The sequence below is a fragment of the Cyrtonyx montezumae genome, unplaced genomic scaffold, assembly GCF_038088225.1.
Source record: "Cyrtonyx montezumae isolate F1298 unplaced genomic scaffold, pur_monq_1.0 scaffold_23, whole genome shotgun sequence".
Lineage (NCBI taxonomy): Eukaryota > Metazoa > Chordata > Aves > Galliformes > Odontophoridae > Cyrtonyx > Cyrtonyx montezumae.
This window is the reverse complement of record NW_027071970.1, coordinates 1,854,191-1,878,445: the sequence shown is the minus strand read 5'-3', so window position 1 is coordinate 1,878,445 and position 24,255 is coordinate 1,854,191. Positions and strand designations below refer to the sequence as shown.

At 48.6% G+C, this 24,255-nt stretch overlaps 1 protein-coding gene across 7 annotated transcripts in view; it reads right to left on the bottom strand.

Moving 5' to 3' along the window:
* The window catches only part of NF2 (NF2, moesin-ezrin-radixin like (MERLIN) tumor suppressor), a 39,946-nt gene extending 17,053 nt beyond the window's left edge, over positions 1-22,893 (bottom strand). For 5 of the 7 annotated variants that reach the window (XM_065738781.1, XM_065738782.1, XM_065738785.1 and 2 more), the window contains exons 1-10: positions 22,714-22,892; positions 14,686-14,811; positions 13,675-13,797; positions 11,512-11,595; positions 7,173-7,241; positions 6,603-6,685; positions 5,812-5,887; positions 5,385-5,519; positions 3,117-3,191; positions 1,555-1,668 (exon numbers count right to left, since the gene is read on the bottom strand). In XM_065738781.1, the coding sequence (XP_065594853.1) occupies positions 1,555-1,668; positions 3,117-3,191; positions 5,385-5,519; positions 5,812-5,887; positions 6,603-6,685; positions 7,173-7,241; positions 11,512-11,595; positions 13,675-13,797; positions 14,686-14,811; positions 22,714-22,827 (999 nt within the window). In that variant the 5' untranslated portion in view covers positions 22,828-22,892. Of the gene's footprint in view, positions 1-1,554; positions 1,669-3,116; positions 3,192-5,384; positions 5,520-5,811; positions 5,888-6,602; positions 6,686-7,172; positions 7,242-11,511; positions 11,596-13,674; positions 13,798-14,685; positions 14,812-22,713 lie in introns of all 7 variants that reach the window. The other 2 variants (XM_065738788.1, XM_065738787.1) reach the window with 2 other exon arrangements.
* Between the last annotated feature and the right edge of the window lie 1,362 nt (positions 22,894-24,255).

Below are 24,255 nucleotides of genomic sequence, written 5' to 3'. Positions count from 1 at the left end.
ACCCAGGGCTCATAGCACTGCACAGGCCATCTGCCAGGTTTAATAACAGAAATAAGTGTGACAAGACACATTTCTCAGCTCCTTGGACATCAACAGTGTTCTGAAAGTGGGATGCCCACTGCTCTAATGGCTCATCTTCCTTCTATTACAGGTTCTCTTCATCAATTATCATTATGGTCTGCATCCCACTCAGGCCTTCCATTAACAAGAAGTTCTGATGTAAAGGGATTGTTTGGAATCAGTTAACAACTGTGGATCGTGAAGGGAGGACAGCGTGGAAGACAGCACAGCAGCTCTCCTGGGAGAGCAGCCACCCAAGCAGAAGTCTGACCCCTCTTATAGAGCACAAGTCCTCTGAATTTGGGAGCTCCTGCCCACTCTCAGCACCCATGCATCACCACCTCCATCACCTCTCTTAGCAGCCCAACACAGGATCTCACCTCCAGCTTGTGCTAATTGAACACTTCAAAAAAACCTCACAGAATTGCAAAACCTGTCCCTGAAGTCACCAGCACTTGGACATCATGCTGCTCCTTTCCAGGAGAACCTTATCCTCCACTAATAGCAACTCCTTTCCAGCCAGGGGAACCTGCAGGAAGCAAAAAGCCCCTCTCCCCAGGAGCTGGCCCCCTTGCAGTGTGACTCATGTCCCGTCCTGCCTCATCCTCTCCTGCCTCTCCGGAAGCTGCAGGAAGGAAAGCTGCGTCAGGAGGCACCTGCAAGACAAGTAACACCAACCCAGGCCATCCCTGGCTCCAGCACTGAGTCCAACACTCTGCAGCCACGCTCGAAACCAAACGAAGTGCATCAAATTAGAAGTCCCTTGACAGTAAGACTCTCCTGGTGCAACTAAGTGCTTCGGTTTCTTCTGCTGCTATCTAGCGGCTTTGGTATGAAAAGGACATATTTATATTCTAAGCAGCAGTATTCAGATTAGCTGTGTGGGTTTCAGTGAGTAGAAAAGGTCTACGAGCAGAAAACAATGATTCATACAATCCAATTTGCTGATATATACTCATTGGCTACACACTGCTGCCTCCAAAGAGCCGTTTTTGCCGCCTGGGCTGACCTGCAGCAGATAAAGGAGGCCAGTGCTGAATTAGCATGCAGGCTGCACCCCCCAAAATGTCGGCGTGCATTCCATCACCAAGTAATTAGAAAATGAGACCAAGAACCACGGCAAAGCACAGCTCCCCCCCACAGCCCCAGCTTTAATTACAACCAGCCACCCCAACACGCTACACCTCTCTAGCTCAGGAATGAAGCGAGGCAGGGAAAGGTGCACACACACTTCTGGGACACACAGATTTGCTCATTCCTCCCATCCTCCCAGTTCTGCTCCTGAGTGTGGGGGCTGGACTTGGGCTGTCACCAAGCCACAGAGCCAAGTGGAGAATGGCAGTGCAGGAGCACGATGCGATAAAGGGATGTTCAGCCAGACCTTCCCTCAAAGCTGCTCCATGTGCTTGATGTCAGCCTGGAGACTGTTCCTCCCCAAGTTCATTTGCATTCCCAATTCTGGCTCACAGCCTGTTTACCCGAGATGTCTCTCACCTGCTTCCTGGCCTTCTCCTCCCTGGCCTGTGCTTTCATCTGCTGCACCTCCAACGAGTCGGCCTTTCTCCTCCTCATGAAGAGGTCGTGGTTTCCAATACACAGCTGAAGAATCTATTCCAGTCAAAGGTGAAGAGAGAAAAAGCTGTACGTGTGACAATGAGGTGGCTTCTACTCTTGACACAAAGGTTTTGTGCATGTAAACACTTCCCTCCGCTGAACCCAAGCTCTGCGAGCTCTTGTACCCAATGTGAAGGGCAGGGAGCCATCAGCTCTTTGCAGAAACAATTTTCTGTGCAGTCAACGCAGCACGGATCTGGCATGTATTATACCAACCCCGAGGAGGCACTAAGCCAAGTAGTGAAAGTGTCTTCTACAGCTTCAGCCAACTCCCCAGCTCTCACTACCCTGTCTTTAGGCTCAAGATTAACTTCCACCTTCTCCCAACATGATGCTTAAAAGCACTGAGTGGAAAAAAAAGAAAAGATTTTTCCACCTTGCACAAGGATACACACAGAGTGCTTATCACAAGTGACCTAGTACAACTTCAGATAGCTTTACTGAAGGACTCTGAGCACCTATGTGATTTCTTCTGATACCTAAGAAGGGAAGTGGCAATTCTAGGAAGAGATAGCAAAGCAACAGGGGTGGTATACAGAGGAGGGAAAGCTCAGGTTATTTGTCAGCAATGAAAGACTTTAAGCTCTGATTCTTTTAGAAAAGAACAGATTCACATGCCTGCGTTTCATTCCACAGGCTATGAGTGACTTCTCCAGAGCCAGCACTATGAACCTGATGAGCGAAGTGAATGAGGGCTATGTGAGAAAGCCCCACTTCTCTATGCAAGTACAGCACGCATACCAGATAGCCTATAGCCAGGACAACAAAGTCCCCTCCCTCTCTTAAAAGGACGGGAAACATATCCTCTTCTGCAGATCCACTGTGCAACTTAACATTGCACAAGTGCTTCAGCACCTGGATCAAAGCCCCAGAGCTCTGACAAATGGACACCTCCAGATGCTAAACCCAGAATACCAGCTAAGGCTGGTCTCCAACACAGACTGCTTGCACAAGAACAGCAAGGACCGTGTTTAGCTGACCATACTGAGCAGGGTTTGGCCTTGAAAAAGCCAGTGCCACAACACTGATAATGGTGCCTCCCAAAAGTGGAAGGCCTAAAGCCACAGGGTGGAACAGAGAAGAGCAAGAGAAGAAAAGGACTGTGGAGCAAAGACCAGGGTTAGAATAAAGTTTTACTTACAACAAGCCTACAATTCTGTGATTCTGCCATGCAGGTCACATGCAACCTGAGAGCTCAGAAAGGGAACACAAAAACAGAGGAGAGGAGAGGTCCTCTGAACGAGCATGGCTTCATCTTCCCCTTTCTCTTCCAGAAGCTATGACAGAATTGTAACTGCAGTACCAAGTCACATCTACAGTCCATCCAGGCCAGCACACTGCCTATGACTGCTCGAGGGAAAGGCCCCAGAAGAGCACTGTCTCGTACTGCCTGCAGAAACTGCTGCTGCAGACAACGAAAATGACTCCACCCTTACACTTACCAGCTTATTCACACGCAGCTTTGATGAATTGAATTTGAACACATCGATCTTTTTGTCCAATGGCTTAATCGTAAACTGAAAAGGAAAAAATAGAGAGGGACAAAATTATCTGAGAGCTCTGATAAAAATAATGCAGCTATAAAAGTCTCACCAAAAGCTTTAGCTCAGAGGAGGTCAGCAGTGCCATACAAACAAGGCTGAGAGCTGTTCCTGTGGCTTTTAGCCAAACAAGGGAACTAAAGTCAAAAGCAACCAAGGAGACAACAGCTCCTCACCAGAAAAACAGGAGTGCCACATGGAAACAAGAAGCACAATGCCCACCTGCAGGCTGTGATGCCCAGCAGTGGGCAGCCCCTGCAGAGCACATTGCATAGGGCACAGACAGATGTGCAGTGTCCCAAACTGAGACAAGAATTTTCTCCACTGAAAGCTGTAGAGAACTGAGGAGGGCCAGAAGCAAATCTTGACACCTCTGAATGGAGGAAGAACCAGCTCAGTTACATGATGGAGGATTGAAATAGAAATATGGAAACATGAGCAGTTATTCCTCTTGTTAACATCTCAACTTACAAGGGCTACTCATAAGAATTTTTCAATGCATTTTGTTCTCCAGAACTCAGTCGACTAGCTTATTCCCTTGCTCTAATGTGCTTTGATACTCCATGTCAACAGCTCTAAGCTCAACCTGAGTTTGCCCTCCTCAAAGCACTTCCCACAAGGATTCTCACAAGGGATACAGGTGGCATCACCAGAGTTGAGAATTTCAGTAACACGGCCCCTGGACAGACAGAAGACTCTGAACTAACAAAAGGATGCTTGAAGAAGAGAGAGTGCTCCAGAATGCCACATTTTTAGAAGGCATGCATGCATTCCATCACTCCCCCACATACTACAGAAATAACTGGCTGAAGAGATAGCAGGGTAGCAGGCAGCCTGCGTCCATTAAACCAGCTCTATTTATCAATACATTGTACTGCTTGAAAAGGGCTCAGCAGAATTCACCCTGGCAGTGTTTTGTTTTGTCAGTTTAAGAGCCCATCTTTTAAGACTTTCACACAGGCAGACGTGCGTGAATGTCCCTGGGCTTCAGCATCCCACCAGCATCCACACCAGTCATTGAAAGCAGCAGCAGAAATATGCCAGAGGAGGAATCTCAGTTCCAGGTAAACAGTCAATCTTTGTTACAAAAGATTAAATACCTCTGCCGTGTCAGTGTAGCTGTCATACCCAGCTATTAAACCTGTTTACTATCATGTCAGTTCTACTTGTGGTCATCTTATTACTCAGATTACTGCCCTGATAGAAAGCAGCACGCTTCTTCCCCCCCAAGAGAAAAATCCGTTACAGTCTTGTGTCAAGATCCAGTAACAGGGCCTTCAATCCCCATATCTCTGAGGCAGTGCATGATCTGACAGCTTCCACAGCACTGATCTGTCATGGGTAGAAAAGTCTTTGAAAGTCATTAAGAGCTGAGCTGTTCTGCAGAGTTATGGAGCTCTTCATTTTTGAGCAGGAAAACAAATGGAAGGAATTCCAACTAGGCCTTTTCGTACAAAACTTAAGACACACAATAAATGCAGCTGATGAGAAGCCTTTACCTTTTACCCCGATCAATATCATGTTCAGATTAGAAAGCACTTTAATTAACAAGTTAATTTTCTTCCTTACCACGAAGGCAGTTGGTTTTCTTTGAGCAGTTCTCACAGCCTAGAAGAACTGAGCAGATCGGTTTCTCCTCCACAGACAATTTTGTTGCTGTTTTCAAATGGGTTTGGCAGGCAACAATTCTAAAGATTTGTATTTATGCTCTGGATTTAATAAATATTTATCTTACGTTGAGCTTAAATTTTTCAGCCTCCTAAAAAGATTCCAGCTGTTATGCCAAACCCAGCAGCCTGAGAATTCAAAATGATGTAATAGTATGTCAAGGTGCAAGAGCTCTTCTCACCAGGAACACCTCTCAACACATCTCATAACTCAAGAGCATGTGCACAGCAAAAAAACAATTTAAACTCCTGATCTGCAATATTTGGACTAAGCACATCAATAGTGATTTTGTTTGGGAAAAAAATACCTAGCAGGATTGAAGGTACTCTAAAAACAAACCAGCTGACTTCTTGTTTGTCCACTCCTGGAAAGTCTCAGCTGCCTTCAACTAAGCTAGACGCAGCAAGCACAGCAGACAGAAGAGCTAAGAGAAGTCACTCTGAATTGTAATTGTGCTCTTACCAGCACTGCTCTCGGAAAAGAGGGGAAATGGATCCATACCTCTTTATCACTGTAGGAGATATTCCGGATCTCATTCCACGGGAAGGAGATTTTAGGGGTCAACCTGTTGTCTGGGTCATAAATGTGAAGACCCAAAGCATCGACTCCAAGGAGCAGTTCAGTACCCTTTTTATTCTAAGACAGGAAAGACAAGAAAACCCTTTTATTCAACTCAAGGACAATCTGAAACAAACCAAGCTTCATGAACCAGCCCTGAGCACTGACCCACCTGCACACATTAAAAGGGCTCTTGCCTCCTGAGTAGCAAAGCATACCATGATGGTGACTCCCATTACCACTCCACAGACACTTCCCAGGCACTGCCTCTCACAGTCTCCACTCATGCAATCTCACAGTAGCACAGACCAATGCAAGAGCTACCCCAGCAGGGAACTCTGCACACCTTGAAAGTACAACCTGCACTCACCCTAATTGCAAAATAGTTCACTCCATACATCTCCAAGTCCTGAGCTATCTTCAAATACTCCATTTCTGCTTCATCTCTGTCAGACAAAAAAAAAAAAAAGGCCAGAGTTACAGACATTTGGTAGGATCAGAGAGAGAGAGATGGCTGCACTTTCTGATCCTAAGCACACACAATGCTTTAAAACCTTGACTATCTCTATCACATGGGTCAGGTTTGTCTTTGCTAGCAGGATCAATACAGTCCTACAGCAAATCCCAGTCTGCAGCTTGCCAGCATCTTAATAGCTGCTGATGCCTGCCCAGGGAGACGCAGCACTTCAAGCAATGCTTTGTTCCTCTCCCAATCCCTTAAGCATAAAGGGAAAAATCTTCAGCTGGGAGGCCTGTGCTTCAGATCTATCTTACTTGAGGAGTATCTCCCACAAAGAGTGCATTACCAAACAAGCAATGATATACATCACCAGTCGGACTTTTTGCCTGGGAACCTCTATTTCCTTTCCTTGCCCAGTGAGCCCCCAGAGCAGACAGGGCTGCTTCCGTGTTACTTTGTAGGCACTCCCTTCCTGAGCACAAGTCCCAAGTTCACTCCATCAGCGACCAGTGGGCAGCATGGCACAGCCACAGGAATCAAAGAAAGCTCTTTGCCCTCTGTGGGTCTGTGACCCAAGATTGCTGGGATAACCCTGCTGTGAGCAGAGCTCATCCATCAACTGCCCAAGGTCCCCAAACCCTTGCAGCTCTTCAAGTGAGGGGGCTGACCCTAAGCCACAGGTCACTCCAGCACGCACTCACCTTGCTCTGCCTCGATGCTCTGCATACCAGGCTGTAATCCTCTCCTCCCACATCTCCGGAGTCATCTGGTACAGGTTTATTACCTGAGACACCGAAGGAGACAGGGAACCAGGTCACACTGCTACTTGCCATACTTTCCCAAGCCAGCAAGCAGGCCAGAAATGCCCAAGCTTCCAGCAAAATCCCCAGGCATCACAGCAAATCTCAGACAGGCTCCTGCCTCCTCTCCCAGCAGTGCATGCTCAGCCCCACACTCTGCAATACTGCAGTGCTCATTTAGCCCTCAAGCATGCACACTGTCTCCAGGCCACCAAGAAGAAACACAGACAGAATGAAAATGTGAAAACCACTGGAAAGAAAATAATTGCTTCTGTCTTTATTAAAATGTCAGAAAAATACTGAATCCTACTCCTTCAGTACAACTCCTTGGGTTCTTCGCCTTGATAAGAAAATCCACCCTAGTCCAATCCCCTGCAAGCAGCCCCACAGAGACCCACTCTGCAAAGGGCTTTGTAGCACAAACATTGCCAAGTGTGGAAATTCACCCCCTTGCTGGGCTGAGCACCTTACCCGCTTTGGAAGCAACTCCTCCTGCGCCAGAAAGCCTCGCTTGTGGACGTTAGGATCGTAGTCACCATACTGGAAAGAAGCAGAGACATTGTGCCCAATCTGCATTAACAACACAGGCGAACAGAACTCTTCACCCTTACACATCCACTCCTTGGGGACGCAGCAAATACAGACCACCCACATCCTTCAGCACCAGCCTGTTAGGTGCTCCTCAGTTAATGCAATAAATTGAGTTTCTTTGCTATGTGATAGCTAGTAGAAACTAACACCCTTGTTTTATTGGTGCAGCAAACAGAGCAGGATGCAGGACGGAACTTCCTGCTGCCAGCTGGTGCCCACCATGCCCAGGAAACACTTCTTCCAGCACTGGGAAAGACTCCCTCTGTACAAGACCCTGCCTTCCCACTGGCAGAGGGATGGGGATCCAACATGTGGACAAAGACCTGTCCTCAAATACTGATCCCTCAGCTCAGGTGAGGCAGAGTCTTTTCTCTGCTACTGTTCACTATTAACAAATATTTAAATAATAATTATTATAATTACAGGAATTTGACAGACAACTGCAGGCTCCCCTTAGGCAGGCATTGACTTTTCTGCTGGAGGGCCCGTTGCTCAACTGGGTCATGGAATCCAAATCAGATTTGCTAACTGCACCCAGTAATTACTAGTGTTTGTTTAGATGTACATCCTTCCGAGCAGCATATAAAACGACTGAGAAATAAAACTGCATATTAACAGATTCAAAAGCCAAGTGTCCCTGCAGTGCATGTGAAAATGAATTTATCTCCTGTACAGCATAAGAGGGTAGGAAAGAGCCAGAAAGCAGCACCTCAAATAACCCCGCAAGTTTAAGCAAATGGGATGATGGATGTGAGGCACGTACAGGAAATGCTGCGATTTTCATTCACCTGGCAAGCAGGACTTCTGCAGTGACATTAGGCGATTACACAAGGCACAGCAATGTTCCCTTCAGTCACGCATTCTGCAAGGGAAGCAGCCTTTCCCTCCTGGCTTTTCTGTAGCTCCTCAGCTCAGAAAGCACAAAACGGCGACAACTGTTAAAGCAAGACACGTGGTGCTCATACGCAGGAAGCTTTCCATGGCAGCCTCCTTTCAAATGCCAGAACCACCACGTCGTGCACCAAAACCAGAGCTCAAGATCACAAGTCTGCACAGACACCCCGTCAGCAGCCCAGCACATCCACAACAAGCAGGGATTAAAGACACAAATATTGATTTAGAGCCAATGCAGATGCGAAGGAAGTATGAAACAGCCAATGCTGACTCAGACTTCAATTAATACAACGCAATCACTGTGGGCTCTGTTCAGCACGGTGCTGAGAGGTGCAACTGTCTGTCTCCCAAGGACTACAGGGGTTTGGAGCCTCTCAACAGCAACGCATTGCAGGTACACGTCTCTTGAACTCGCGTCAAAAGGGAACAGCAATAAAAACACAGGACCAGCAACGGAAACAACTCCAATAACCTTGGAGAGGCATAAAATAAATCATTACTAGGTGCTGAAAATAATAGCAAACAGGATTAACACAAGGGTTGTTTTTTTTTTCTCGTGGCCCGCCATAGAGATCCAGCACTAAGTATGGATTATGGGATTTTCACATGGTGAAAAATATTGCCATGTCCCAAAGGAATATTTGTACTGAGAGGGAGTCTGGATGAGGACATTAATTATTCACAACTGAAAAATCAACAAATGGCTTAAATATTGCAATATGTTGGCTCAAATGATTCGGCAAACACACTCCTAAAGACCTTTCCAATTAAATAATTACTTCAAAACTGTCTCAGAATTTTAACTCCTGTTAATTGTATGACACGATTCATATTCACCGCCACATAGGGAAGCTGCCTTCACATCATTCACACGCTTGTACTGTCCTGTATAAACACAGGCATACTCAGCTGTGACCCATTAGTGCTGATGACTGTTTGTTTGGGGAAAAAACAAAACCAGAAGACCCTGTTGCTCATGCTGAAGTGCTTGGAGCAGCAGGGCAGCGATCTGCATTTGAGGGGCAAGGAATGGAAAACCCTCTTGGATGTTACAGTTTTCTGCAGGGATGCCTTACTCGATAGTTTCCAAGTCTTTCACAGCTATTTAAAACCTGAACCATCTCCAATATTTGAAAGCAGAGTGGGTGGTATGAATGCAGAGCTAGTGGGGAAAACACAGAGTAATTCCCCAAATGAACACAACTATATAGAAATAAACAAGCTTTTAATTTTATGACCCGCACGCTTGCTTCGTTATTTCCGGCGGGTGGTTCAACAACAGTACAAACCTAGCTGTCAATCAAATGGCTTCATCAGCTGCAGCCACACTGACACTGTGTCAGGCTGTTATGCCCCTCATCATGCAAATCAGCATGTTATTAGAAAAATTACTGTGCTCAGTGGCTGCTTTCTTGTCCAGAAAGGATATCATTATCCTATTTAACTGAAAGGAGGTGACCTGCAACATCTTTCTTCCCAGCTCTGTACTGAGGATGTGTTTTCCACTTCCACCCTCCCTGAAAAAGAGCAGAAGTGGAAGCTCTGCCTGGTTATAAAAGGGGCAGCAAGGAAAAGCCATGTCTGAAGAAGACACAGAAGGTGCATTAGCTAAGATAAGAAAAGGCACATTCCTCTTCCATCTTCTCACAGCCACTGCAGAATCAAGATCTGCAAGATTAGGAGAACTGCTCCAATTCCAGTTGATCTCCAGACAGTGCCCTGCAGAGCACGTCAGGTGTGCCACTGCAGACAAGGTCAGGAGCCAAGTTGGGAGAGCAGACACAGGACAGTACAACAACCCTGCACCAAACTCCATGCTGCTCCTGATCATGGGAGCAGCCACGGCCAAGAGTTAGCAGCACTCAGAATTTTACCCAACAGTTAATTCCTTTTGGCAGTGGGAAGTGACATCTCCTTTGTGCCCTATGCTCAGCAGGTCCCGTGAGAAAAAGCCCAGTGAGTGTTTACACATGCACTGTGCTAAGAGCCATGGGTGTTTCACACAAACAAACATTGTTAAAAGCAACTCTTTCCCCCGGCTGATGAGTCTCTATAACAGAGTAGATTTTCATCAATATTCTGACTATGAGGAGAACACATTTTTCTATCAAATCCAAACACTTGTCATCAAACAACACTGCAGCATGTCACTGCTGGATTCAGACAACCTGGGCACAGACTAGTGAGTTATGAGGAATGCTATCATGCAACCTGGAAAAAGCCACTGCTGAAGACAGGACTGGAAAGAGCTGTTTCCACCCCGCCTGGCCCAAGCTCTCCTCAGGCAGCAGGAACAAAACCCACTCCTGCACTGCAAACAACAAAGGTTGCACAGAGCACAGCTACCCTGCCTGTCCCACGAGGCCCCTTAGGGACAGCCACAGGGCAGACACTTGGCCTATGGTTCTGCAGCCAAATCCCCTCCCTGAAGAGCAATGGGAAAAATCACTGACTACGACCACGAAGACGCAGTCAGGCTGTGATAGGACTCCAGCAACTGCTCTTCTTTTCCAATGACATTATCTTTACCCAGGAGCTGGAGATTACTTAGAAAACTCAGTTCAGCAGCAGTACACATTGTGTCACAGGGGTAAACAATCTCCAAGAAGATGCCCTCATCTCTGAACCTGCAGCTGCTCCCCCTATCACAGGAGTCTCCCTGCTGCTGGCTGCTTCCTCTGCTATCCAAGCCTGTTCCAGGCTGGAAAACAGTGCTCTGTAGAATAAGTCCCTGGCAAAAAACACTGACTTGGGATCTAGAACAGAATTCAGCTGAGAAACAAGAACTTGATGACAACTGAGTTCTCCTCTCTGTGTAGTGAGGCCAAAGAGCTATGATCAAACCCTTGACAAAGGAACAAGTCAGAAAGAACTCCAACACTGCAACAACATTGATGAGGCAAGCTGTAGCACTCAAAACAAAGCAGTTATCATGAGGACAAGTATTCCAGGGAAGCAGGGGAGCTGCCAGTCTCACAGCTGGTTTGCTACCGGCTACAACAGCAAGAGCAGGGAGGAGATCCAAAACAGAACAGGCTCCAAGAATTCAACTGCTCCAGTAGCAACCCATACTGAAGCAGGCACTGCAGCCCACAGGCTGAGCGCTTGCTAGAGTCCTGGAAAGAGAAAATAAAAATGCATCCAATGCCAAAGGCAGCCAGAAATCAGCAGCATGAAGACAATGTTGCTAGCAAAGTCCCATCACTTTTGAATTTTTAACAACTTTCCTTGCCTCTGGAAGTGGGTATGTCACAAAGCACCTGGCTTCCCAGGAACAACACTAAGCCAATACCACTTTGCCCTTGGAAAATCCCTCCGTGCCTACCTTGGCTTGGACTGCATAAGAGGCCAGCAGGACAGAAGCTTCAGGAGGACAGTAGATCTTCTCATCCAAAATCTGTTTCTTTACCTGCACACAGCAATACAGGACACATAACACATGTTTAGTGAAGCGGTGCAAAGCATGACTGTCACAGCAGATGGCTGCAGTTTGTTTTAACTAGGGCTGTCAACCACACAGTTAACAACATTCCTAACACTAGTTCCTATTCAGGCCCAGGAAGTCTCTGGTGTCTGCAAAGGGAAGGGCTCAGGCTTTCACAAGCCACCTTTTGCAGACAGGTTTGAGAGAGGAACTAAATTTATACCAGGAAAGTGATGGAACCTGTATCTCACTTTGAAGGGAAAGGGGGGTTGGAGGGAAAGCTTGCATGTAGACGTGGAGATAAAACCTCCTAAGACATCAGCAATAGACTGATGTGACTATATACATGCTAAATTAAAAAAAAGGAGTTGTAGCTGAGCCTCTGAGCACGCAAAGGCTTTGCTCTGGGACATTCAGACATCACTATTCACAAGTACCCACCTGTGCTTCAGGCTAATTCCCTCCAATCCCCACCAACAGCAAGCAGAGCTGCAGGTCACCTCTGTGGCAGTGCTTTTAGCAGCAGGCAACTCCTGCACACGCTCCCAGGAGAGCCAGGGTACAGTTCCCAAAAGCTACTGCTTTATGTTTCCTGGCTTCAGCACATTAAAAAATTAAACCTGTCAAGTTCTATATTTTATGTTCTTGCCCACTTAATTTTTCTGAGAAAAAAAAAAAGTACTGTTTTCCTAAAATGTATTGTCACAGAGATACAGTAATATGTATTTGAATGTATAGCACGTTTTGCATCCTCCAAGTCAGTTACAACATAACCACAGAAGAGATTCCCCTGCATTAAGGTGAACAGGGGAGCTTGCAAGCTTATGTGTGTTCCTGTTTCTTACACACATTACTGGAGCACAGGCTCCTCTCATATCATTAAAATCCTAGCAGAAAAGTCAGCGTCTGCATTTATAAAACGCAGCTTTAACTGCTTTTCCTCTCTGATTCTCTTTTTCAAAGCTCCCAAAAGCATTTTTCCTTATCAGGCGTAAAACCCATGGCAAATTGGACATTTAGAAACTGCCCTAAGGAGACACCAGAGCACAAGACAGACTTCGGAAAACAGCAATGTTTAAATGCAAAACTCCTTTAGCACTGAAGAACAAAAATGAACTTTGAAACTGGGAGGAGCACCAATGAGCTAGTGAGCTCACTTTTATATCTGCTGTAAAGGGCAAAGTACACTGAAATCTAAAGCAATGCAGCCAAATCTAGACTGCCCCTACTTTGGTCCAAAGCTACTTCAACAGCCAAGGAGCAGCTACAACATCCTAATGAGCACCCAGAGATCTGACCAGGATTATTCTACAGCCTGTAACACTCCTGCCTTCTGCTGCTTCTTATAGTAAATAGTTTCAGAAAATTGAACTTGTCTGAAAGTTGCTGTGATAGAAGTGCTTCATTACCAGTCACACAGCATGACTACAACAACTGAACTGACTTTTCAGGACACAGTGTTTGGTAGAGTACTTTAAATAAGAAGTTACTGGTGCAGGCAAGACAGCTAGGTTTCCCCCTTCTCCTCTGCCTTTGCCATCAGCTCACGAAAGAGTTGTGCTTCTGGGATTTTCTTCTGCTCCAGTTATCTGAAGGCTGATTTGTGAAGAGGTGAACCTTGCTGTACAGCCCATACACGGAACAGGTTGGCAGCATTCTGCACTTCAGGATGAAATTCCCTTGCTTCCCACAACAACGCTATCACTTATGAAGCCAACTGTCATCTCACAGCACAGTTGATATCTACACCCTGCAGAGAGGCAGACTCCGAGGCTGTGAGTGTCATTCGTGCCCACATCTGACAGATTCATTTTCTTTAACTACCACACACTAATATTACAAATCACCTAATCATTCCTGATAGCCAGCTTGCAAGTCTGGGCACATGGGACTGCTTCATCCATCTCTGACCTATTTTAGGATACTTCTGCAGTTGAAGACAACTGTATTCAGAGGGGTGTGAATGTACCAACAAAGAGCCAAATTCCTCAAACTCTTGCACTTTGCTAATCCTGGCTCCTTCCTTCCTCGTGTTGGAAAATAGCGTACTTACAAGGCTCCTACCTGCAGGAAGAACAAGTGCTGTGTGATTTCCTGGACCAGCTCCTCCTCTGCGTTCTCAGGATAAAATTTGGCTAGGAAGTGAAAGGTGACAGGTTCCTCTGTTGGCACATCATGATCCAGAACCTGGAGAACACAAAAGCTGTTCTACTATTCCTCCTAGCTTTTTCAGTGCCCCATCTCTAGAAGCCACACAGCTCCCTTTGTTAAGATCAGCACAGCTTTTATCAAGCACCTCAGTCACACAGAAGGGATGAAACAACCTAAGCAGTCAGAAAACAGAGTTAAGAAAACAAACATTCCTGACAATCAAAACTATGCAGAAAAACAAACAGCATGCAGAATGAGACAGCAAAGGTTGATCTGGATCTGCTGCGTACATAATGCTTCTTCCCAACCTCTCTCAGCAATGTTAGATGCTGCTACGCCACCACCAAACATTACGGTTGTTTCCCTGCAGTGCCTCTCCCTGTATTTCAGACTTGTTCTCTGACACCTTGCTATTATGCTGGCACTGTCTGGTTCAGATTCATGTTACCTTAAAACTTTGGCCTGACACCCAGAGACACCGAGACCTCCTTTAGTCACAATTACTGTCTGGTTTTAGTGCAGCATTGTTTGGATGCAGAGAGCCACATCCATCACTTCTCTAACCAACTGCTCAGCAACCCAGAGGCTCGCAGATCTGGGAAGCATTCCATCCCTTATCTCCATCTCCTTTTCACACCTCAGTTTCATCTCCTCCTTTGCTTTTGCACATCTCAACAGCAACATAAGGAGCCACGATGCAACCTCTCGCTTTCCTGCTAAAGAGTTTGTCATTTAGGGGCATAGAAGAGAGACTAAAAGTTGCCATCACTAGGCTTTGTTTACATTGCAGACCTACTGAAGTCCAACATCTCAGGGAATGGAACTAGATGATCTTTAAGGACCTTTCCAACCTAAGCTACTCTATGATTCTATGCATCTTCTCTGTCACCCTATATGAACTCTCTTGAGAGATTTGCTTCCAACCTTCTTGTCCATTTTGAGCCAAGCCACTGTGTCCTTGATAGTGTACTGCAGGCCGAAGAACCAGGTTTCTCGGAGCCCTAGTGTCCTGCATACCAGGTCAAACAAGTCCTTGCCTTTCCACTTCACCTGCAGGAAAAGGAATGGGAAGCCATGTTATAAAGATGGACCTGAGGATTTTGTTTCCAGTCAATCAAATCAACTCTTTCTTCCTCCTCACAACGTGTTCCTCACAGGGAAACTGGAACACGCAAATGATACCGTGAGGTCACACTGTTCATTAGTCTAGCAATCCACCAGTCAGAGGATCTGAAGGGTCCATTTCAGATCCTTTTGAACCACACACTGTAACAAGTAGCTCATTTTCAGCATGAAAAAAAAAAACCAAAACCATTATGTACCACTCCTAATTGCCCTTTGGTAGCTTTAAGGTGCCTACCTACAGCCCCAGGAATCCCTGTTCAACCTCCAGTGTCAGCAGCTTCGGCAGATCAGGGCACAACACGCTCCTGAAAACCAGAAGTGGGACAACTGGTGCATCCACAGCGACCAGCTCTATGCAGGCGGACGGGAAGGACAGCTCAGAACTACCACTGAAGTCAGCGGTTCTCTCCGAGCATGTTTTGATTGAGTCAAGCTGTGCTTTATGCTGAAAACGTGACAAAAGCAGCTAGGGAGCTGAGAAAGTTGTGCTCAAAGAGCATGTCCTTCCAGCGATCTCACCGTTGCAACTATGCCATTGCTGAAGTTTGTTCATAAAACCAGAAGATGTTGGGAGGCAGAAAGGTGAAGAGAGACATAAAACAGATGAATCTAATGTGCCAGAGCCACTTTGGTCTTCCATCTGCGCGGCGGAAACAATCGCTGGACTGAGACATATGGCCATTACTCCAAAGCCCTAGGGCAAAAGGATCTCGGCACATTCTCTTGTCACTACAACTCAATCTTGGTGCCACCTGGACAGCATCAATATTAACACACCAGCTGAGCGGGGACGATCACGGCTCCTGCTGTCACCCACTGCCGCCTTGTGGGCAAAGCTGGTGAGGACAGGCCCATTCCCACTGCCGCTTGGATTAAATGAGCACATCGCTATTTTTGCCCCTCGCAGGGTACATCCATGCACACCGACATCCCAGAATAGAAGCAAGCCGCTGCTACCCTCCAAAAAGCAGCACCCCAGGGCGGCTCGCCACGGCCTCTCTGCAATTCCTACCAGGTGCAGGCAACACCTCGAGCTCAGAAGCACCAGGAGGAGCAAGTTCTGCAGCGCCCTAATTACGAAACCCGCATTTCACACACGGAGCTAGCCTGCGGTCCCCACGACAAGCTCCGACTTGGCACAGGATGCCTCAGATTGCACAGCTCCTCCTGCCTATAATTTTAAGAGGGAGGTTAATTCGAGGTTTCAGACAGAACAGCGAGATGCATTTAAGCAGCTATTCCATACCATTTCCATAGGCACAAGGAAGTGTCAAAGGGCTATTTCCTAACTGGAATTAAACTGCTTTGCACAACGCATTGTCGTGTGGTTTTTTTTGCTGCTGTTGTTTTTTTTAACCTCCAATCCCCTCCTTTTGCAAAGGCCATCCTTCAGCCTACTGCTTCCCAGAGCCTGCAACCCAGCCCGGCCTTTGTGTGCCCCCAGGGATCTCAGCGGGCTGCTGCTGCTCAGCCCAGCTACTCGTGTTACAGCTAGCACTTCACACGTCCCTCCTGCGATTTTTGTTTGCTTGCAGGAATGATCTAAGCAGCTGTATCTGCCGTCAGGTTTTACACTGCTGCTGTCACAAGCAGCAACACGCATTTAACACTGCTGCCTGCGTGGTGCTGAGGGCTCGGGCCGTGACACCGCACGCCCTCCCCGACCGCGCTGAATTACCTCCATTAAATACAGGAACGGAACTGCGGCGGTTATTTCAGCATACATGATTTCCTTCCACACCTCGGTACTTAAAATAATGATCTGCATTCAAGTGGCATCTTCGGACAGCTGAACTCCAACTGTTTTACAGACATGGAAGCCGTAGCTCTGTACCCATATTTGATAGGCCTCGTATCATTAACTGCCACATTTCCTGGCCATAAAACACAATAGAGGCCCCCAGGGACACTGGGAGGTAAAGAGAGCTGATGCCGGAGGCTGAGCAGATGAGCCAGCAATGAGCCTGCAGCCTGGCAGTTCCACATCACGCCCTCTGCCAATCACACCGCTCCCCTGCTCCACACACCTCAAGTACAAGGACAATTTTGGAAGTCATCAGGAGGTCCTGGAAACAAAACAAAAAGGCTGAGAGCAGAACAGAGCCCTCTGTCATACGCTCAAGCAATTGGTATGATGCTATACGTAAGCTCAGTCTCCAACCAAAAGCTCCATCACGACAGCCCTGCTCCTGCACGACCCGCACGTGTCACCTCTCACACCCCTGGCCTTGCATCCTCCCATCAGCTTTGTTTCAGCACAACATGCTACGGACACTCCACAAGTCGGGGAGGATCACCCGGAGGAACTGCTTTATGAACGCAGCAAGGCTGTTCTTTTGCAGAGCTGGAATTTATGCTCTTTACTAAGTACAGAGCGCTTGCAATTTATCAGCAGAGCGTTTTAAGTAAACAGCACTAAGCACTTACAACCCAGCAGCCGGGTGCTACAACGGAGCACTTCCACTATGGGTTATTGGCATCATCTTTTTCTCCAGCAGAGACGTCGCATTTGGCATCTGTTAACAGGATTTGCATTATTTATTAAACTGCATCAAGAGTAAATTCCACCCGACAGGCAACCGGGCAATTCATTTCAGTACAGACCCTTGCCATCAATTTTCAGAATTGCTCCTTAGCTCCCGAGCCCATCCCCAAGTGGCACAAACAAGCAGCAGGGCTCCCTGATCCCCCTGGCAAAGTGGGGAGGCCAAGGGCTAGAGAGAAACACACACCGAGGCACGGGAGGTGCAGGCATCCTGCAGAAGGTATTACAGAGAAAAGCGATCCTCAAACTCTACTGATGCTCCACTTCCAGTGACGTGATGCTGAATTTACTCCAGCTGAATGGAAAAAGGAAAAAAGAATGGCTTAAAATTCCCTAGGATCTCAAGAGAGGAAGGAGAGGAACGAAGATCCCCAGGGGGCAGAACCCAGGTCAAAAGGCAGCCTCATCTCCCTTCCCTCACATAGAGCAGAACAGTGGCTTTTCACCTCAGCACATCAATTTTATTCAGTGTCACTACTCATTCTGTGCTAGACATGAGACAGGAGCCCAGGGTCCCTGTTCTGACAACCCAGCAGTGCACAGATCAAGCAGAGGAGGGGGCTGAGCCCCAGGAAGCAGCGCTCAGGTTTTACAGAGAGATGTTCCCACTCAGGGGACCCTGTGGAAGGAGCAAGCTTCTAGCAGAAGCAGCAGCTCTGCCCTGAAACAAGGGAGGATATCATAGAATGGAGCCCCACTGGGCACCGGAGCACATGGGCAGCCCAGAGCTGCCCCTCAAACCCCACAGCAGCTGACACCTCAAAGCAGGGTAACTCTGAGACTGCGTGTTTCTCCTTCTGGACCTTAAAATGGTAACAGGAGTGCCCCAGACAACCATTTATTTGGATTTAATCCCCATTTGGAGAAAGCAGGGAATCAAATATTCAATATTCCTCCATTTCTTTAAATAAACAGATGTCAAATACTTTCAATTGCCACTTACTGAGCCACAAGACAGGGTCGTAAAAGTTATTTTTATTTACTAATGCTACACGACAACTCGATAATGAGCTTTTAATTAAAATCTATTTCTGTTAACCACCAAGGAAGCCAAAAACCCACCCAGGCGTAACAACACAGATGGCGTGGCCAAGCACAGCGTTTGCTGTCTGCCCAAGACAGAGCCTGGTGCAGGGGAAAAGCAGCTGCTGCAGCTCTTCCAGCTGGCAAGGGAGGGGACAACAACCAACAGCACCCAGAGCATCAGCTCAGCCCAAGGCTGAGGGAGTGAGGACTGATGGAGTTCTTGAACCAATGGTAGAAGGAACTGGATAACACGCAGCTCGAGAGAACAGGCTGAGAAGAGGTTGCAGTGGGACACGGGATCAGAGAGCATTTCAGATGCAGGGTGCAATCAGAAAGAAGTCAAGGAGGATCTGTGCCTATAATGTGTCTCATGTGACTTGCACACAGATTAAGATAGGGAATGCAGAACTGAACAGAACCAAGCAAGACAGCTCTGAGGAATTTCCAAGTGACATGGCTATAAATCAGCAGAATTGCTGCTTTTGCCATAAACCCCTCCAAGATTCAAGTCAAATGGGAAAGCAGATTCTACCTGCCACTTCTCACATTACAAAAGGGATTGGGAGCCACCAAGCAGCAAAAACGTGTGAGCATTCACAGAGAACAGACACAGGATGAGGGCAGATGGGTGCACAAAGGAACCAGAACATTGACTTGACAGCTGGCATCCCAGTAATTTACTGAAGATCATTTTGTAGCTGAGAGGGATAATTTCCCTCAGCTTTGCTGCTACTGCCCCCAGATTCATCTCTTCCAGCAAGCTTCCTGCCTGCTTGCAGAAGCTTAGTAGCATCAAGAGGTCACTGCCACTACTGACACCACCAAGAAGCTGGTGAACATTTACCAAGGGCTGAAGAAACCCATGTAAAACCTCTCCCAAGAATTTTGCAAAGCAGACAGAAACTTCATCCCTTGCTTCTTCCTCCTGCCTTTTTTATTCGGGTGCAGTGACTGGAAATAGCTTAATTCCCTACTCTGACACACAAGCTATTTCCCAAGAACTTATTTGGCCACAGATTTTCCACACCAGAGCTCAGTTTGCTCCTGCTCCCATGGATAAGCTTTTGCAGCACAGCTATGGAACCCCCTACAAACGTTAACAGAGAGACTGATACTTGACTGCATACTACTAAAATAGAGGGTTTTTTCTACTTAGATGCAAACAGAAAAGTTTTACAACCAACCACAGCCAGCTGAGCTGGCCTTGCAGTGAGCTGCAGGGACTGAATGCTCTGCAGAGACCCCTTCCAGCTGAGGTTGTTTTATGAACACAGAGGAACAGCTTAAGCATTCAGGAGGTAACAGTGCAAGTTCAGACCAAACACACAACTGCCTCTTCTTACTACTTCAATGCTTGTGCTTTCTCCAGGTTGGACGTTAAGCTTTCCCCATTCGTTTCAGGCTGAAAGAGCTGCAGTTGTCCAAGGATTAAACTGGGAGGCAGCTGCTGCTTGGTCCCATAATGACTCCTACAGGAGCTTCAAAGATCACAGGCACTACAGAAAAGGATGAAGAGAAAACACCTTTCCAAGAAGGTGCTGAAGCTCCAGAGCTGGGGAGCCAGTCACCTAGCTGCCACCACCACAGGAATAAAGCAAAACAAGGACTGGATTCTTCTATCAGCCACACAGCTTGATTCTTGGAGAAAAAAAGACCTGGGACATCAAGAATGCCTGAGACCAACCCGACAGCAGCAGCTTCACCAACACTGCAATCCTGCTACAGGAAAAGAATGAACTTAGTAATACCGTGGGGTAAAGATATCATGCAAGGAAGTGAATAACCTGATTATCACACAAAAAAGCACCACTGGAAATACCTTTCCTCTGCCATATGCACTAGCCTAATTTGGGTCAAGGCCATAGTCAGGAACTGCAGCAAGTTGCACCACTAGGATGGGAATTAGAGGAAGTCACTGGCCACTTGGTGTCCTGGCACCACGATCTGGGCAGCAGCAAAGCAGTACCACAAGCACCACACCCTGCCTCACACTGAAGCTTCCTGAGTCATTACTTGGGCAGTAGATGGCACACAGTGGTGTTAACTGACCCAGCTTCGGTAGGATTTCTCTTTCGCTGCTCTCCAAGCACAGAAATCTGAGTGCAGGAGCTACGTGGTGCTGCTAAGGAAGATGGGGCAGCCAGCAAGCAGCTTAGCACAGGGATTTCAATAGCTATGCAAATGTCTGTCCTTGCTCAAGATGCTATCAATTAATTAGGCACCGTGCTCACACAGCTCTAATGGAGGTAACACAGAAAGGGAGACGTTGACTTTTGTGCCTTTAAGATTTCCCTGAACAAATTACAAGCCTTTGAAGTGAGGAGTCAACCATGATTATTAAGCTTCATCGCAGCATTAGAAAGATTAAGATTTCATTTCTAGGAATTATTTCAGATTTAAACTCAATTTAGAGACATTACTTGCAAAGTCAACAGATGCAGAGCAGGTTTAATCTCCTACAATACCCAGCTGGGGATTCCTACAGGGCAGACTGAAGAGTGAATGAGGAAAAGGTGGCACTGACATGGGTACAGATGCATCAGCTTGCTCAGAATAAGAGGGGCAGCTATGACCAGAGGCAGCAGAGGAACCAGGGCTGCATGCAGCCTCACATGCCCTCCTCCAGGTCCGTACAGCCCGAGTGTCTTGTGTCACACCCAGCCAGTTGTTCTCAGACTTCACATTGTGCTGACAACACCTCACCACCCTGTGTCACCTCTGTCCTGTGCTGTGCAACTCGGGAAAGCACAGAATGTGCCTCAAGAGCTCTGCAATAAAGTTAAAAAATGAGTCAGAGAGATTAATCCCACACAGAAAGGCTCCTGCAGCAGAGCTCAATCACTGACTCAGATGTGTTCACTGGCACTGTAACCAGCAGTGGTCAAGGAAGCCAGCTAAAGAAGCTGGGCTAAGACCAGCAGGGCTCCAGACCACAAGCAGCAGCAGCCTCCCCTCAGCACCTCCCAAACTGCTCACCCTGCACACATCCAGCTTTGACAGAAGGGGCACAAGCACACAAAGCGAGGCTGGGAGGTACAAGAGAAGGAACAAGAGAAGGTACAAGAGAAGTGAGTGGCAGCTTTTCATGATGGGGCAGGCACTGGTCTCTGCGGATGTGTTTTGGGTACAGTCAGCAAGCAGAGGAACGTTCTCCACAGCTGTCACTACACCAAGGAGGCAGCAACACAGCCAGGGAGCTCGAATAGCCACAACTGATTCATGCAGTAGGTCAGCAGCCCCTAAGCCTGATCCTTCCTTCCCCGCTGTTGGGAGGCACTTGCACTGGAGGACAGAGCCTGAGCTCTTGCATGTGTCCTCCACGCTCCAGCAAGAGATCAGAGATGTGAGCAGGAGCACACTGCTTGTCAGCCTCTTTCTGAGCTCCCCCAAGGGCTGGACAGCCTCTGCTGGAAGGTTCTTGGCTGAGGCCTCCCCAGCAGGCAGCTGAAGGTGTGCAAGTTACATGTTCCAACCTGACTGGGAGCACTGTGCTGCCTCTTCATAAATGCCCTAATCCCAGCACAAGACAACAAGCAGCCACAGTGAAAGGAGAGTTATTGGCTTTCATCACCTTACAGTCAGCAGCCTAAGAAAGTGTGAGAGCAGAGCCAGGACACCTCAACTCTCCCAGCAGGGTAACAGCAAGGAGCAGGAAGTAACAGTAACCCCTTAACCCCTGGGAAAGGCACAGCGTGCCCCAGAGCTGCCAACACATTTCAGCAGTGAGAAACATTACAAGGACAAATACCCTTCTGCTCACAGGCACCGGAACCGCATCAAGATTTGGACCAGACCAGCTATTCTTTTCAACAGCTTATGCTTTAAAGTGGGTAGAAACAGTTTCCAGTCTTCACGCGCTCCATCCCTCCAGAGCGTTTTGTGATCTGAAAACACAGCACCAAACGAGGCCCCTGGGGCCAGGCTGACACAGCAAGGATGTCTGAGAGGCACGGGGGACCCAAGCAAAGAAAAACCTGACACGAGAGACGCACACACCAGAACACGACCTCGGTTACAACTCCGGGCAGGGGACAGGGCTGGCCACGAGGGAATGCCCGCGCCCCGCGGGCCAGGCGAGCGCAGGGACGAACCCCGCGGGTTTAAGCCCGCGATAACCCACCCCGGCCTCAAGCTGAGCCCCGCAGCCCCCAGCTAGGCCCAGGCCGGGCCCGTGGCGCTGGAGGACGCCCAGTACGGGAGCAGCGAGGCCCGAAGCCCCGTTTCCATGGCGACGGGGCTTAGGCCGCAGCCGTCACCTCGCAGCTGAACTCCATCTCGGCGTCCATGGTGACGATGCGCACCGTGAAGGTCTTGGGCTGCTTCCGCTTGAGCGAGCTGAAGCTCATGCGGGACGCGATGGCCCCGGCCATGGCGCGGGAACGGCTCAGCGCCAGGAGCCGCGCCGCGGGGGCAGCGCCATAGCGGCGGCAGCGGCTCCGGGCCGCGCCGAGCACAGCTTTGGAGCGGCGTCTCGCTATTGGTCCCGAGCTCGGGTCGTCCCGCCCCCCGACCCGCGGGTCGCGCCGCTCTGAGACCAATCAGAAGCAGAGAGCGCCGCGCAGCGGCCTCGTGATAGGGGGAGGGGAAAAGAGGGAGGTGCGGATTGGGCGGAGCTGCCGCTCGTCAAGGGGAGGGAGCGGGGGTAGACGAGAGGGCTTCCTGGCCACGCGTAGGAGCGCGGATGTGGCGCCCCCTTGCGGCGGGAGGAGCGGGCAGCACGCTGCCGCCGTGACGGGGCGGGGGCTGGAGGTGTCCCGGAGCCGGCCCCATCCCGCTGCTGCGGTGGCAGTGCGGGGCCGTGGTGTGGGGGGTGCTGCCGGGTCCTGGCCCCATTGCAGGAGGGCCTCAACCCCGTAGGGGCGCAGTGTGGGGAGAGAAGGACTGGGACAGCGCCGGGATAATGGACCAGTGCTGGGATAATGGGAACAGACGGTACCAGGATAACGGGCTGGGAGAAGCACTGTTATAACAGCAACAGGACAGTGCCGGGATATCGGGACTGGGACAAGGACCTAGACAAGTACAGGACTGGGATTGGGGCTGGAATAAGGGGATGGGACTGGGAGCAGTGCTGGGACCAGGGCCAGCACTGGGATAATGGGGTTGGGCTGGGACTGAATAACAGCATGGGACTGGAAGCAAAACCAGCTGCCATAAAAGTAGTGCAGCTAAGGACAGGGAGCAGCACTGCGTTGATGGAACTGGACAGGCATTAGGACTGGTGCTGGCACTGGGACCGGGACTGGCACTCATTAATGGGATGGGACTGGGATTGGAACTGGGACTGGCACTCATTAATGGGATGGGACTGGGAGCAGAAGCAGCTGCGAAAAAGAAACTGGGGCTAAGGACAGGGAGCAGCACTGGGACTGGGACTAAGGACAGGGAACAGCACTGGGATGAGCACTAAGCCCAGCACTAGGATAATGGGATGGGACTGGGGCCAGCATGGGGATAATGGGACAGGATCAGAACCAGTGCTGGGATAGTGGGATGAAGACTGAGACCAGCCCTGGGGTAACAGGACAGGAATATGGACCATCACTGGGGTAATGGAATGGGAGTGGGTCACAGGGACCACTATGGGGATAATGGGACAGGATGGTGGGGTGGGAATGGAGACACGGATCAGCACTGGGATGACACTAGGGTCGGAACTAGGACTGCTATGTGGATAACAGTATGGGACAGTAACAGGATAACAAGAGAGGGCTGGAACTGGTACCAGGAAAACAGGATGAGAACTGAGACCAGCATGGGAATAATGGGACTGGAATAAAAGGATCAGGCCCCCAGCC